At 35.6% G+C, this 16,495-nt stretch overlaps 1 protein-coding gene across 1 annotated transcript in view; it reads left to right on the top strand.

The window, feature by feature from the left end:
- The window catches only part of DTWD2 (DTW domain containing 2), a 78,225-nt gene extending 65,023 nt beyond the window's left edge, over positions 1 to 13,202 (top strand). The window contains 6 exon segments of the mRNA XM_053665280.1: positions 6,564 to 6,630; positions 6,633 to 6,691; positions 7,284 to 7,325; positions 11,255 to 11,271; positions 13,095 to 13,173; positions 13,176 to 13,202. Coding sequence (XP_053521255.1) covers positions 6,564 to 6,630; positions 6,633 to 6,691; positions 7,284 to 7,325; positions 11,255 to 11,271; positions 13,095 to 13,173; positions 13,176 to 13,202 — 291 coding nt within the window.
- The last annotated feature ends 3,293 nt before the right edge of the window (positions 13,203 to 16,495 follow it).

The following is a 16,495-nucleotide window of genomic DNA, read 5'->3' as shown; positions in this document are numbered from 1 at the left end:
TGTATAAAGATGTTAGGGATCTGTGTCTGAATTTAAACTTAAGTTGGTAAAACACTACTTTAATCAATGATTAACTTTTACATTAAAATGTCAGGATCAGGAAATAAATACTAGTCATAATTTACCTCTTCTGAGGGACATTAGTAAAATTGTAAGGAAGGAAGAAGTCATGGATGGCACACAGATTCTACAAGAACTAGAAATTTAGACAGTTTATCATATTATTTAAAAAGTATCTGTAGCAGGGAGTGACTCTGGGAGTCAGGGGGATGGAGCAGAGGAGAGTAAGGGGGGAAAAGGCGGGACAGCTATAATAAATAAAATAAAAAATAAAGTAAAGAAAGTAAAAAAAAATAAAATGGATTTAAGAGGCAAAAAATGGGTACTTTAGGAAAACCCCCTGAAAAAAGTACGTCTACATTTAAGCTGAGATATCTACAGAAAGCACTTAGATCATATGGATCAAACACTAACTGTGTTTACATATAAAATATGTAGTGTTTATCCAGTCCTTTTCTAAGAATATTAAAAGGATTACTTTCTTTTATTCTATACAATTCTAGCATTGTTTTCTATAAATGTAAAATCTGAAATTGTTACATCTAAATATTTTCAGCAATTTCTTTAGGGTACAGAAAAAAATCAACTAGAGCAAAACTCAGCATGTTATTTAAATCTACATCAAGGACATAAATAAGTTATCCTTTCCAAACATTATGCTTTAATTCAAAGTGACATTTTTAGAGCACTTTGGAGAAAATAATTCTAAAGGGAATAAATGTCATGCAATGTTTTAAGTTGTATAGTCATACAAAGAAAGTAAATGTCACGAAAACTTTTTCAACAGCCGTTATATTTGTCTAGTCTGGAAAAAGTCCAAACATTGTTAATATAACAAGAACAGTTTGCCTGACATCGATGTAACCTGGCAGCCAAGGAGAGTGGACTGGAATGCACGTGCATGAACAATGATGACTTCAAGACTTCACTGTACTAGTTAGTGGGGATGGTAGACACCATTGAATGAGCACGTGTACAGTGTGGTACCTACATTCAAAATGGTAGTGAGTAGAGCAATGAATCTGTATCAAATTTTGTGTTAAGCTTGTGGAAAATATTCAGATGATTCAGCAGGTGGCAGCTAAGGGCAACTGGTGATGTAGCTTCATCACAACAATGCACCAGCTCATGCATTTCATCTCATGCAGAGTTTTTTAGTGAAACATCAAATCACCCAGGTGACTCAACCCCTCTACAACCCAGGTTTGGTGCCCTGTGACTTCTGGCTTTTTCCAAAACTAAAATCACCTTTGAAAGGGAAGAGATTTCAGACCATCAGGGAGACTCAGGAAAATACAACAGGGTAGCTAATGGCAATTGGTAGGTGTGAGATCCCGAGATGGCTATTTTGAAAGGGACTGAGGTGTTGTTGTCCTATGTACAATGTTTCTTGTATATTGTATCTTCATCAATAAATGTCTTTATTTTTCTTTTTTTTTAAAATATTTTATTTATTTATTTTTAGAGAGAGGGGAAGGGAAGGAGAAAGAGTGGGAGAGAAACATCCATGTGTGGTTGCCTCTCGTGAGTCCCCTGCTGGGAACTGGCCTGCAACCCAGGCATGTACCCTGACTGGGAATCGAACTGCGAAACTCTGGTTCGCAGGCCCGCACTCAATCCACTGAGCTACACCAGCCAGGGCTTATAAATGTCTTTATTTTTCATATCACATGGCTGGACATTTTCTGGAGAGACCTTGTATATTTAAGATTTAATGGAAGAGAAGTGAGGGTATTATAACAACGAAAGAATTTCCAGGAATTCAAATTTTAGTCAATTCAGAGAATCAGTGAAAAAGATCTGAAGCCTAGAAATAAGAAGTCTAGAAATAAGATGTGGAAGAGCTGGCTGTTTTTGAGATGGAATTTTGAGTGCTCACTTTATACTGGTAGAATTCTACACCAACCAATGATTTTCCTGTTTTGAAAGAAGTTATAATAAGAGCACTCAAACAGCTTATACCCATAGAGAACCAACTTCCAAAGAGTTCAAAATTACTGAAGCAGTTTTTGTACAGCATGACTTCCAAAATTTGGACATTAAAATGATATATATTATTATAATTTTATAACCTATACTAGTAATGGTGATATATAATGGATTAATATATAATTATCTATATATATGTGAAATATATCCTTCGGGTTGATTGCTGAAAGATAGGTTTTAACACCCTTAGGTCCAGCTGTTTGATTTTTTAAAAAAGATCCTTTTTATTTAGTTTTATGAAGATGTTTATTAGTTATGTATGAGCTTTTTAAAAATTTCCTCAATTTTTTTCTATTGTAAAATGCAATAGAAATAGAAATGCAGTAGAAATAGATTTTTGTAAAATGCAAAGAAATAGAAGCTGTTTCCAAGTTGAGAGTGGGAAAATTAAAATTTGTGGAAGTTTTTTTTAATTAAAAAATTTAAAAATATATTTTATTGACTATGCTATTACAGTTGTCCCATTTCCTCCTTTCATTCCCCCCTTCCCTGCACACTCTCTCCCACCCACATTCCCTCCCTTTAGTTCATGTCCATGTGTCTTAAGTTCTTTAGCTTTTACATTTCCCATACTATTCTTGCCCTCCCCGTCTATTTTCTACCTACCATCTATGCTACTTATTCTCTGTACCTTTCCCCACCCCTGTTGTTTTCCCCCATGTGATCTCCATTTCTGTGGTTTTGTTCCTGTTCTAGTTGTTTCCTTAGTTTGTTTTTGTTTTAGGTGCTGTTGTTAATAATTATGAGTTTGCTGTCCTTTCACTGTTCATATTTTTTATCTTCTTTTTCTTAGATAAGTCCCTTTAACATTTCATATAATAAGGGCTTGGTCACGATGAACTCCTTGAACTTGACCTTGTCTGAGAAGCTCTTTATCTGCCCTTCCATTCTAAATGAAAGCTTTGTTGGATAGAGTAAGCTTGGATGTAGGACCTTGTCTTTCATGACTTAGAATACTTCTTTCCAGCCCCTTCTTGCCTGTAAGGTCTCTTTTGAGAAATCAGCTGACAGTCTGATGGGAACTCCTTTGTAGGTAACTATCCCCTTATCTCTTGCTGCTTCTAGAATTCTCTCCTTCATTTTAATCTTGGCTAATGTAATTATGATGTGCCTTAGTGTGTTCCTCCTTGGGTCCAACTTCTTTGGGACTCTCTGAGCTTCTTGGATTTCCTGGAAGTCTATTTCCTTTGCCAGATTGGGGAAGTTCTCCTTTATTATTTGTTCAAATAAGTTTTTCACTTGTTGCTCTTCCTCTTCCCCTTCTGGTACCCCTATAATTCAGATGTTGGAACGTTTAAAGATGTCCTGGAAGTTCCTAAGTCTCTCCTCATTTTTTTGAATTCTTGTTTCTTCCTTCTTTTCTGTTTGGTTGTTTCTTTCTTCTTTCTGGTTCACTCCATTGATTTGAATTCCAGTTTTCTTCCCATCACTATTGGTTTTCTTCCCATCACTATTGGTTTTCTGTGCATTTTGCTTAATTTCACTTAGTGTAGCCTTCATTTTTTCATATAATTTGCGGCCAAACCAAATTCAACCAATTCTGTGAGCATCATGATAACCAGTACTTTGAACTGTGCATCTGATAGGTTGGCTATCTCTTGGTTGCTTAGTTGTATTATTTCTGGAGCTTTGATCTGTTCTTCTGTTTCGGCCATTTTTTTTTGTCTGTTCATGCCTGTTACATATAAGGGGTGGAGCCTTAGGTGTTCACCAGGGCAGGGCAACCCAAAAAAGTCGCTGGGTTGTGATGCTGTATGTGGGGGCAGGGTCAAAGAGGGAACAATGGTGCTTGCTCAGCTGTTTGTTCAACCTCAGTCTCTTTCCCCATTTCCCCCAAGCAAACTGGGCTTTTCTAGTGCTGGTTCCTTGTGGGTGGGCTTGTGTGCATTCTAGGACCCTCTGGGTCTCTCCATTGAACTCCCCTGTGAGGCTGGGAGTCTCTCCCTCAGCCTCAACCTCCACAGTTGTCTTTAATCTGTGTTTGGAGGCTTTATTTCCCCAGTGCCAGGACCCTGGGTTTCTCAGTCTGCCTCACTCCCCAGTTATCTGCACGCGAATGTGGGGCCGCTTGTGCACAGTGCCTCACTTCACAGTCCCCGCTTGCCACCCCACGTCTGGGGTCTGCCAGCTGCTGCCTGCGTGTCCAGGGGTCGCCCTCTGCCGTCTTGTGTCCTGGGTGCCTTGCGTGCCTGGTGTCAGCACTTCTTGTGCCTCGGCCCCTTTCTGCTCGCTCAGCCGCCCAACTCTGCCCCGCCTAGTGGTCTGGACGAATGTGTCTGTTTCAGCTCCTTGGCTGTCCGACTTCCATACAGTTCAATTTTCTGTCATTTCTGGTTGTTGTTTTGTTTCTAAATTGTTGTTGTCCTTATTTTGGTTGTGCAAGGAAGCACAGGGTATCTACCTATGCCTCCATCTTGGCCATAAGTAATTTTCCTTAAAATTAAAAAAAAATTATTTTATTTATTTTACAGACAGGGGAGGGAAAAGAGAGAGAGAGAAAACCATCAGTGTGTGAGAGAAACATTGATCGGTTATCTCTCGTTCGCCCCCAGGTGGGTATGTGGCCCACAACCCAGGCATGTGTCCTGACTGGGAATTGAACTGGTGACCTTTTGGTTTGTGGCACAATTCCCAGCATATTGAGCCATGCCAGTCAGGGTAAATTTAAAAAATTTTTAGATTACAGTTGGCATTCAATGTTATATTAGTTTCCGGTGTACAACCCCATGATTAGACATTTATATAACTTATGAAGTGTAGCATATGATAAATGTCAAATTCCGAGTTTTCATCTAGCCATGTGGGTCACAGTAAGAATTAAAATACCTCTTTGAAATAAGAAATTTATTTTAAAAATCAAAGTCATTCCAATAAACAAAATTTACTGTGAATTTTGCATGTTTTCCAAAGGTTTTCTTATAATCAGATGACTATTATAAATTCCTCAAGTGATGATTTGAAATTGAGTATTGAAACAGTAGTTGTCCATATAGGTTGACCTGATGAAATATTAAGCCATTAGTCATGACGGTTAATCAACATCATGAATTATTCTTACAGTTATTTAATCATAGGCTTTCTTTTATCATTATGCATATTTCTTAATCATTTCTCTCCATCTCTTTTCCTCCTCACATCTGTTTTTCATCTTGTCTATTGGTAGAAATGCAGAATAACTTTAACATGATCATATCTAAAACATTATTAGTCAAATGTAATTTAAAGGATGTGTTCTAAAACCAAATACATTTGTTGTGAATCTTTTATGATACCCACTTCTCTCCCTTCCTCCCACCCTCCTTTTTTTCTCTCTCCCTCTCCTCTCCCCTTCTTCTTCTTTCCTTCTCTTCTCTCTTCCTGTTTCTGAGGAAAAAAAAAACAAGTTGGAGGGAAGAATTATTTGAATAAAAAGCACTTTTATTAGAAGACCCATATTTCTCATCCTTTGGGGACTGAATGAGAAACAAAGGAGGGAAGGGATTGAGGGACAAGATGCCATGTGTGATGGTGTAGGAATGAGAGACTCATAGGACTCTAGTGATCCTAGAAAATAAAACACCTGATTTTAGGAAGGTGCTGTGTATAGTCGGTCTACCTTCAGTCCTCATGCTTATATGTTTTATGAGTAAAAACTGAAATTCTCATCCATGCATCTTTAAATGTGATTCTGATCAGAGTGTGGGGTAGAATATGGCTTTATGAGTGTAAGATTACTTAATTAAATTAAAATAGGAATCTGATAGCCAAATTGTTGACACTCAAATTTCTATTGTCTTTCTTACATCTGACTCAGTCATTCTCAGCTAAAATGTTATTTTCATGAATAAAATATACATAGTATGCTGTGTTTATCTAAAAAGAGAGGATATATATATATATATATATATATATATATATATACATACATACATATGTGGGTATCTGTATGTCTCTGTGTTTATATATATTCACACCCACACAGACATACACCTATCAATTTACATTAAGAAATAGTGGGAGGACAAACCATAAAATAGATTCTTCAAAGTGAGTAAACCATTTTCACCCCCACCACAGTGTATGGGAGTTTCATTTGCTCCATATTCTCCCCATTTGGTGTTGTTAATAATTTTGATTTTAACTATTCTGGGGAGTATGAAATATTGTGTTTTAATTACATGAAATCATGTTGAGCCCTTTTACACATACCTATTTGCCATTCTTATATCTTCTTTGTGAAGTCTATTCAGTCTTTTGCCCACTGAGAAGGGGTTATTAGTCAATCCATTTTTGCTTGGTAGGAATTTGTCTTTATTTTGAGTATATTTTCTTTGTCAGATATATGCGAAGATATCCTCTTCCTGCTACTATTTGACAATAGCATAAGGGTATTATATATAAAAAATGTAGGTACATTTACTATTTCTAAACTGGAAATTTTAGAAGGAAATTGCAGTAATTAGTATTTAGAATGTAGACTTTATAGTTTTAAATTTAGTACAAAAATGACATTCTATTCTGTGTTCCAGTTTCAGGTGCAGTTGAAAACGAGCATTTCTAGTCAGCATGTGATTCGGGGGCAACCAGCTCATAGGTTTCTGTCGCACTGGAGTGCGTAGCTGTTGCTCTTTCCATTTTGGAGAAAAGTAATTACATACAAGAGGTATGTGTGTCTTTGGAAGGTTATGTAGTTTTTTGGAAGTAGGATTTTGGTTAAAATTTATTTACAAAGTTTGGAAATGCAGAGCTTGTTTAATTTGTAACTCAAGTGAAAAGCGGAATGAATCTGTGATAGAGATTTGTCTATATTTATAGTCTTTTCCTCTCTGGTGTTTTTCTGTTAGTTTAGCATTCCAGATCCCATTATTTAAAATTATTTATATGTTTATTCTAAGCTGTGCAAACAACAACATTTACAATATGCTAAATTACATATGAGTATCACAACATTAAATATAGGTTTTGGGGGCCTAGAATTTTCTTTTAGTATTTTGTATTTCCCTTTTAGTATTCATGCTTCTGTACACTACTTTTTTTCTTTTTAATTAAAAGAAGGACATGTTACTTTTTTGCTTTGTTTCTTTTATTTGAGGAGGTATACCAACTTCCTGTTTATCTTATTAACCATACTTAGAGTGTAAAAAAGATAAAACTTCTTAAGAAAAATTTGAAAAGATTATAACCTGCAGTCATCATTTTATTTAATTTTCATGAAAGCCTGATGATTCATAGATGATTAATAATCATCAGTAAAGAATGTTTTATTGCACTCATTAACATCTCAGTCTTTGGAACATGTAAGTAATTTTGCACTTCTGGCAAAAGAAAAAAATAGCGAAATCAAATTTAAATTGTTAGGTTTTTTTTAATCACTGAAATGTGATAAATACAACTCAAGAAGAAAAATCAGAGGATAACAAATATGACTAAATTAAGTTTTTTTAACTAACACACATGCACACACAGACACCAAATACTCTTTCCTGCGTTCTCTCTCTCTCTCTCTCTTTCTCTCGTTAAATACTATGGTTACTATTATATAAAAAGGTGCCTTAGCCATGAAGAAAATTTCAATAGTGGGTACAAGCTCAAGTCAGAGTAATTGGGCTTGTTACCAAGCAAGACCAAAAACGCCTTCAGAGCAAGGAGACTTAAAGAATGCCAGGAGCAGGCATTCACTTGTCTTTTCCTCTCCTCTCTCCTTCCCCGAGACATGGAAATGTCAGAGTCAGAGATGTTTCTTCATGGGTATGCTTTTTGTATGTGTGTGTCCCTATCAGCTGGCTTCGTTTGGGATCTAGGCAGTTTCACTTTCTCTGTTCATCTCCTTTGAGAAAAATATTCATGAGGGACCCCAAATCCTTACCCCAAATGACTAGGAAGTATTTTCAGATTTTTCTCCCTCCATACTAACCTTGTTCTCTATGTCTGTGCACCTGGCCGCAGGCAGATAACACTTAATGTACTACTCTGCTTGTCTTTTTTTGGTCTATTCACCATTATTCCTCTAAGTTTTTGAGAGAGAAAATAAACAAATGAACAACAAAAAATAAACTATGATGTTTTTAAGTGTCTTAATATTGTTTAAGCTTGCTTTCCACGCAGCCTTTGTGTTTCCTTTTTGGTTGATGGAAAACTATGATCGGCCACCGTCAGACCAAGGACCAATTAAAAGTTCAAATCTTGAGGGGAAAATATAATATTATTTAGCTATAGATTTAAATTGTCCTCACCTTCTTTTGGGTTCTGAAAACAGTCCTCTGTGGACATGCATCCCTTATTCTCACAATTGGAATTCAGTCTTGACTACAATCCTACAGAGCAGCTTTAGTGGTGATATTGGTGGTGGTTTAATAACTGTAATGCAGCTGGGGTTCAGGATAGGGTTTGTGCTAATACTGCTGCTGCTAATGCCATTACTGCTTCTCCCTTTCCCAGTTTTATAAGACATGTTTCTGGTGTTAAGTTATGTACCATTCTAGCAGGGAACCTATCTTATGTTCCGAGTGTAACACCTAACACCGGACAAAATTTGAGGTACACAATGGAGACACGGCCCTTCATCTCTTTAGCTTTTGTTATTGTTATCTACAGATAAAATTGAACATAAAACGCCAAAGTAATGGTGAGGCCCTGGAGTTCTCTGTTTACCTCCGTCAGCAGCATCATGCCATAGTCACTAGGAGGAGGAAAAGAGGGTCTGACGACCAGTGTGGTTTGTGAGGGGGTGATAAGGTGGTTGGCTGGAGTATAAGCAGAAGAAATGCATAATGAAACACCCCAAGTTGCTTATTACAGATGGCAGAATTACCTTAGTGGGGGAACCCCAAGTTCAGCCTATTCAAATCTAGCAATAATAGAAAAAAGTTGGTACATTCCTCTGAGAAACACAATTACTGTCTGCTGTAAACATAGGTGTTTTTCTTCTTTCCTGGGGAAGAAATCTATGTCATACATTTCTCCCCAATTTCCTTTAATTAGTGGCATCGTTATAAAACCTTAAGATGATGGGGAGGTTAGTACTTTTTCAGCTGGCTTCATTCTGTAGAGGTAGAGCTCCTCAAAATAATGGCCGCCTTATTCTGTTAATTCATCCTCATCTTTTATTTTCAAGCAGTTCTTCTAACACTTGAAGTAGCATGATACGAGCTTTGAAGCAGGTTTCAGTTAATACTTCATCATTTACCATCATTACTTTTTGCTAGTGGGCAGTTCATATAATCTCTTTGTGCTTGTTTTCTTATCTGTAATATAAAAATAGTTAACCTCATAGTGTTGTTGTGAGAATTCAGTGGAATATTGTGTGTTAATTGCATGATACTAGATGCTCAAATAGTCAATCCCTTTGCCCTTTTTTGCCTTTCTGATTGGATTGACAAAAATTTTGAACTAAATGCTGGTGATTTTCATTCAGCTACAATGATATCGACCAGGGCTTTTTGTACCCTGGAAGCCTTGATCTTGGGAATTTTTTTTTATTGTAGAACCATCTCTACTTACGAAGTTTTACCTTGTGAACTTTTATAACATGGCAAAGCTTGGTGCCATAGCCTAAGTGCCTTAGCTCTACTCAGCACCAGTAGTTGGTAAAAATGGTCCCTTGAAAACTCACTTTGTACTTGCAGATAAAAGGATTTATAAAACTTTGACTCTCCCTCAAGTAACCTTTTTCTAACTTGTTAATTTCATAAGAGGATTTTTTTGTTCCTTAGAACCAGTCTATCTCTCACATAGCTTCACATTGCCTCAGGTATAATGCTATTTATATAGGAATATTATCATTTATTGTCAAGTAGTGTGTCAAACATCATTTAATGCATCACCTTACTGTACCATAATAACAATCTTACAAGGTAGACATTTTTTTCCTCATTTCATAAATGAAGAAAACAGGCAAAGAGAGATTATATAATGTCTGGGGACATATAGCTAGTACATGATTACATCAGTCAAGACAGGCTGGATTATTATGACCCAGCAATTCTGCTTCCAGGAATATATCTGAAGAAGTCTGAAACACTAATTTGAAAGAATATATGCATCTCAGTGTTTATTGCAGCATTATTTATGATAGCTAAGATTTGGAAGCAGCCAACATGTCCATCAGAGTATGAGTGGATAAAAAAACTGTGATACACTTTACTCTCTGGAATACTACTTGGCTGTAAAAAAGAAGGAACTCACCCTTTGCCACAGCATGGATGGACCTGGAGAGCATTATTCTGAGTGAAATAAGCCAGTCAGAGAAAGACAAATACCACTATTCCATTCATATGTGGGATCTAATGAATAAAATAAACTAACAAACAAAATAGAAGTAGACTTATAGATAGAGAACAGACTGACAGCTGTCAGAGGGGAAGTGGGTTGTGAGGCTGGTCCAAAAAAAGTGAGGAATTATGTAAAAAAAGAGAAAAGAATTAAAAAATACACCCCCAAAATACAGACAACAGCATCGTGATTACCAGAGGAGATGTAGGGTGGGGGAGGTAAAAAGGGGTAAAGGGAGGATTGATGGTGATAGAAGGGGGTTTGACTTGGAATGGTGAACATGCAGGCAATACACAGATGATGTACTATACAGAATTGTGCACCTGAAACCTGTATCATTTCATTATCCAGTGTCACCCCAATAAATTCACTGTTAAAATAGATGAACTGGATTAGGCTCCAGTGACTTAGAACTCCAAAATTAGAATGGCATACATAGTACATAGGTGGCAAACACAAAGCCTGTGGACCGAATCTGGAATCTGGCCCTCCGCCTTGTTTTATTCCGCCCCGTACCTTGTTTCTACCAGGCAGCAGTACCAAGCTCTTGCTTAATTGTTAAGGAGTAGTTACATTCACACTGTCCTAAAATTACCTTCTGCCCTTTGAAGGCAACAGTGGGGCTGATGTGGCTCCTGGTAAAAATGAGTTTGACATGCCTGGCATAGTACATTGATGGTTTATGCCTCTTGCATGCTGCCTGTCCACTGGAATTGCCAGGAGGATCTCTGCTCATTGCAGTCATCTAGGGACCCAGGCTGCTGGAGCCACTCTCAAGACGTGGTACCCCTCCAAAGAAGGGGTAAGGGGAGGTGATGAAGCATATACTGCATTCAAAGCTTCCGCCCAGAGGTGGCACATACTGTTTGTGAGCACATTTCATTAATCAAAGCTACTTATATAGCCATGCCTAACTTCAAAGGGGGCTAGAAAATCCAGTCTGATCACGTACCAGGGAGCACAGGCATATTTGTGAATAGCCCTACTGACTACCACAGAGGTGGAGTGGGGAATCTCATTCAGGTCTGTCTCCAAAATTCATTCCTTAGTTACCTCAGAAAATTAATAGACACTTATCTTTAGGAGGTAAAAATTGGGGGGCCCTTAACCACAGGAATATTACTATTCTCCTGTCCATTAAGAATTTAATGTAATAAAATTGCAATAGAACTTCAATTGTCTTAGTCTGTATATAGTCATAGATATATTTCCTAACTACAGTAATTCAGAATACAATCATTCTACTGTGTTGACTCTGTGAAGTAATATATATTAATTTCCACATTTTTTCTCTTGTTTGAAGAAATGAAGATAGTAAAAGAAATTATGAGAACATATCTAAGGGGCTTTCTACAGCACTGTCATGCAGACTTTTCCAACATACTGGTCTTTTTCTTATGTAACAGAGTACTTACTGCAGTGGTTGAGTTATATAGGAATTTCTTTTTCTCCTGTAAATAGGAACTGCCAGGGCTGGCAATGCATCAGAGACCCAGCTTTTTCCTGTCTTTCTGATCATCATCATATGTATTTTTTTAAAGATTTTATTTATTTATCTTTAGAGGGGAAAGGAAGGAGAGAAAGAGGGAAACATCAATGTATGGTTGCCTCTCGTGAGTCCCCTGCTGGGACCTGGCCTGCAGCCCAGGCATCTGCCCTGACTGGGAATCGAACCAGTATCATGTGGTTCACAGGCCTGTGCTCAGTCCACTGAGCTACATCAGCCAGGGCTTTGTTTCTTTGTTTTTTTTTTTAATTAAAAATCTGCTTAATCCAGTGTTGCTATTATTTTAAAAATTTAGATAAGGGGTCTCAGGCTCAAGGAAAGCATCTGACTCAAAACGTGTTTAAAACACTGATGTCTCTGTATGTTATAAAAAGCAGTACAGTGTTTTTATTTAAAAACACTACTTTGAATAACATTAGGAAAGGCTTATACTCCAGGTGTTTTACAACCTCCACCATTCTCTGTTATCCTATGGATCCACCCAAATCACATGCTTATGTTAAATGGCTGGTCCTGTAGGTATTTAAATTTAGACTGTGCTATTCAGTTAGAATTATTTTAAATGCACTAAAACCTAGATACCAAACTTGTCTGTGGTGCACGGACTACTGTGCATTAGTAAACCATTTCTGCTATCATCTAAGTGTTCTCAGGGAGCAGAAAGCGTGCAGCCTCCTGTGATTGCAAAAACGAATCAACTGATTGTTATTATCTACAAATTTCTTGCAGTCTGCTTGTTACAGATTGAGTTATAATTGCAACACTTTTTCATGGGGTTTGAATACCTTAATGTATAAAACTAAATTCAGACTTTATCACCTATATGGAAAATCAATTTGGGTCTTTTTACTGGAGTTACTTAGTGGAATATAAGATATGGATATAGTCCTGGCTGGTGTAGCTCAGTGGATTGAGCGCAGGCTTGCTAACCAAAGCATCGCTAGTTTGATTCCCAGTCAGGGCACATGCCTGGGTTGCAGGCCATATACCCCCTATGGGGTGTGCTAGAGGCAACCACACATTTATGTTTCATTCCCTCTCTTTCTCCCTCCCTTCCCCATCTCTCTAAAGTAAATAAATAAAATCTTTAAAAAATATATGGATATAAATAAATTATTTATTTGGAAATCATCCTATATCTATTAGAGTACCTATTGCTTTTTGTAATCAAAAGCAAATAAATAATAATAATAATAATAATAATAATAATAGTTTCTGAAGAAAAATTCTAGGTAGAATACCATGACTTGTCCCAGACTTTTTTTAGATTTTTAAAAAATCTTAACAGACTTTGCTTCGCCCTTCTGAAAAATGGACTATATCCTAAGCCAATGCCAAAGAACAAACACAAACTCAGGAAAATGGAACACTGTTAATGAACAGTGTTAAAGTTTAGTACAAATGTTCGTACAGTGCTACTTCTGGTGTCCTTGGCTGACAGTATCAGATTAAGTTCTCAGACAGTTTAAGCCTGCGGGGGTTTTCTGAGTTTCTAAGGAATGAGGGCTGCCCATTGAACTTGCCCAGAAGAATGACATAATCCATATAGTCATAAAAGCAAACAAACAAAAATCACACTGACTTAGTGAAAAGCAAGATTTTATTTTTATTTGTATTTATTTTTAACCTATGCTTCTATTACATTTTTTCAAATCCATAATTTGAGATGTGATTCGTTGTTGAGCTGAGTTAGAAGTTTTTATTTTAAAGTGGAAGGAAATTATGTCTGATGGGAATGGTAATGTTTTCATTAATGTTTGATAGATAATTAGGTGTAGACCTATATTAGAAGGTACTGGCATCAATTTGCAATAGTGTACATGAACGTTATAGTTTGAAATAAGTAACAAAGTAATAATAATCAAGTAGTTTAGATTGAATTTACTTATTTCATAAAACAATATAACAGAATAAGGAGACTTAAGTATTCTTTAGGGACTAAACTTAAACTCAGCTAATGCGATTAAAGGTTCTATTAATATCCCTAATTTTTTATTAAGGAGCAATTGACATATAAAATTATAGTAGTTTCAGGTGTAAATGACATACTGATTTGATATTTGTGTATTATGAATGATCACCAGAATACTTTTGTTAATGTTTGTCACCTTACATAGTTTTTTTCTTGTGAACATTTAAGATTTACTCTCTTAGCAACTTTAAAATATTCAGTACAGTATTATTTACTGTAATATAATCATCGAGTTGTATGTTATATTCCCCATGAATTATTTATGTTCTAACTGGAAGCTTGTGCCTTTTGATCCTCTTCACCCATTTTGCCCTCCTCCAAACTCCATCTCTGACAACCGTCATTCTCTGTATCTATGTACCTTTAAAAAAGTGATATCACATATAAATGATATCATATGGTATTTGTCTTTCTCTGACTTATACCACTTAATGTAACATAATGCCCTTAAGGTTCATCTATGTCACAATGATGAGATTTTGTTTTAATGGCTGATTAACATTCCATATCCATATAAATATTTTTTAAATCCATCCATTGATGGACACTTAACTTGTTTTCATATCTTGGCTATTGTAAGTAATGCTGCAATGAACAAAGAGGTACATATGCATGTCTTTTTGAGTTACTGTTTTTGTTTTCTTCAGATAAATTCTCAGAAGTTGAATTGCTGGATCATATGGTAGTTTTGTTTTTAATTTTTTCAGGAACTTCTATACTATTTTCCACAGTGACTGCACCAATTTCATTCCCACCAATAGTGTGCAAGTGTTCTCTTTTCCTCACCAACCCTTATTTTATGTCTTTTAAATTATAGCCATTCTGACAGGTGTGATCTTATTGTGGTTTTGATTTGCATGTCCCTGATGATTAGTGATGTTGAGCATCTTCTCATGTACCTGTTGGCCATCTGTTTGTATGCAATAGGAAAATGTCTATTCAGATACTCTACTGATTTTTAAATAAGAATTTTTTGCCATTTAGTTGTAAGAATTCTCTATAGATTTTGGATATTAGCCTCTTATCAGATGTATGCTTTGTGTATATATTTTTTACATTTAGTAGGTTGCCTTTCAATTTGTTGATGGTTTTGTTTGCTGTGCAGAAGCTTCTTGGTTTGATGTAGTTCTACTTGTTTATTTTTGGTTTTTGGTGTCAGATTTTTAGAAAATTATTGTCAACACTAATGTTGGAGAGCTTACTGCCCGTTTTTCTTCTAGGATTTTTATCATTTTAGGTTGTACATGCAAGTCTTTAACTCATTTGAGTTAATTTTTGTGTATGATGTGAGATAATGGTCCAGTTTTACTTTTTTTGTGTATGGCTGTCCAGTTTTCTCAATATCCTTTGTTGAAGAGACTGTCCTTTACACATTGTATATTCCTGGCTCCTTTGTTGTAAATTAACTGACCATATGTACATGGGTTTATATCTGAATTTTCTATTCTGTCCTATTGATCTCTGTGTCTGTTTTTATGGCAGTATCTTGCTGTTTTGATTGCTGTAGCTTTGTAAGATAGTTTGAAATCAGGAAACATGATGCCTCCAGCTTTATTCTTCTTTCATAAGATCGATTTGCCTGTTTGGGTCATTTTGTTGTTCTATACAGGTTTTAGGATTGTTTGTTTTATTTCTGTGAAAAATGTACTTGGTATTTTGATAAGATTGCTCTGGGTAGTAGCCCTAATTTTTAAGGAGGTGTGTGTAATTTTGAAAAAGCACACATTTTTATTTTTAATCACTCTGGAGAAGTTTAAATTTTCAGTATTCATTGCACAGTTTTATTGACTCAGATAAATTAGTTTTATTGATGCTTTCATATAGAAGTAACTGAAGCAGAATATAATACAACTGTAATTTCAAGATCTTATTTCTGTAACTATGCCTATTTAAATCTTTTAGGGGGCATAAACTTTCAGTTTGGGAGAAGAAATTTCTCCCACATATTTAAGAAAATACTTCCTGAGATTTTTGTATAGAATAAGAGACATGTATCTAATAGGTACTTATATTTAACTTAAATCTACCCATTTGTACAGTTACGTACACATTTTGCCAATATGAGGGGACTTAGTTTTGGTTTTTGTGACTTCTAGAGTTTCCTGTATCCAGTCTTAAGTTGTAAGGAAAAGCTGAACATGAGATGTAAAAGTCAGCTTAATATATATCAAGCTGACTTTTACAGATACATATAAAATATGTTAACATACACCAAGATATTTTTAACCATTTTTATCCTTATTCAGTAGTTTATTATTGACCTGGAGTAGACCCTTATTAAAAGCTTTAATGGTGGTCATAATTAGAATGCTGATAAATATTTGGGGAGACTGCAGAAAGTATTTTGAAGTATTAAAATGTAGCTTTATATCTTTTACTGTTGAGTTTTCTTGGATTTAAAAACAAATTAACTCACGAGTCTAAACCACCTATTATCAAATGATTATCTAGGTATAATAGAAAAGAAATAGTATATAATAATGTGTAATCATTTCTTAACACACTTGTGAGGAAAAGAAAGTTCCTGCAAAAGACACCATTTAAATCTTAAAATTTTACTTTAATTTTTATGTAATTACTACTTTTATCTTTTAAATACAAAATTTTAGGGTATTTTATAATGCAACAAAGTTTAAAATTTAGTTATTTTGGAAATGTATAAAATTTTAATATGAAAACATATATAGTTTTTCAATTATTTTACTGACCTCTTACAT

This window comes from Artibeus jamaicensis, unplaced genomic scaffold (assembly GCF_021234435.1).
Source record: "Artibeus jamaicensis isolate MK-2021 breed Jamaican fruit bat unplaced genomic scaffold, CSHL_Jam_final contig_402, whole genome shotgun sequence".
NCBI classification, from domain to species: Eukaryota; Metazoa; Chordata; class Mammalia; order Chiroptera; family Phyllostomidae; genus Artibeus; species Artibeus jamaicensis.
The sequence above is the reverse complement of the archived record's forward strand: the minus strand, read 5'-3'. Positions and strand labels throughout refer to the sequence as shown.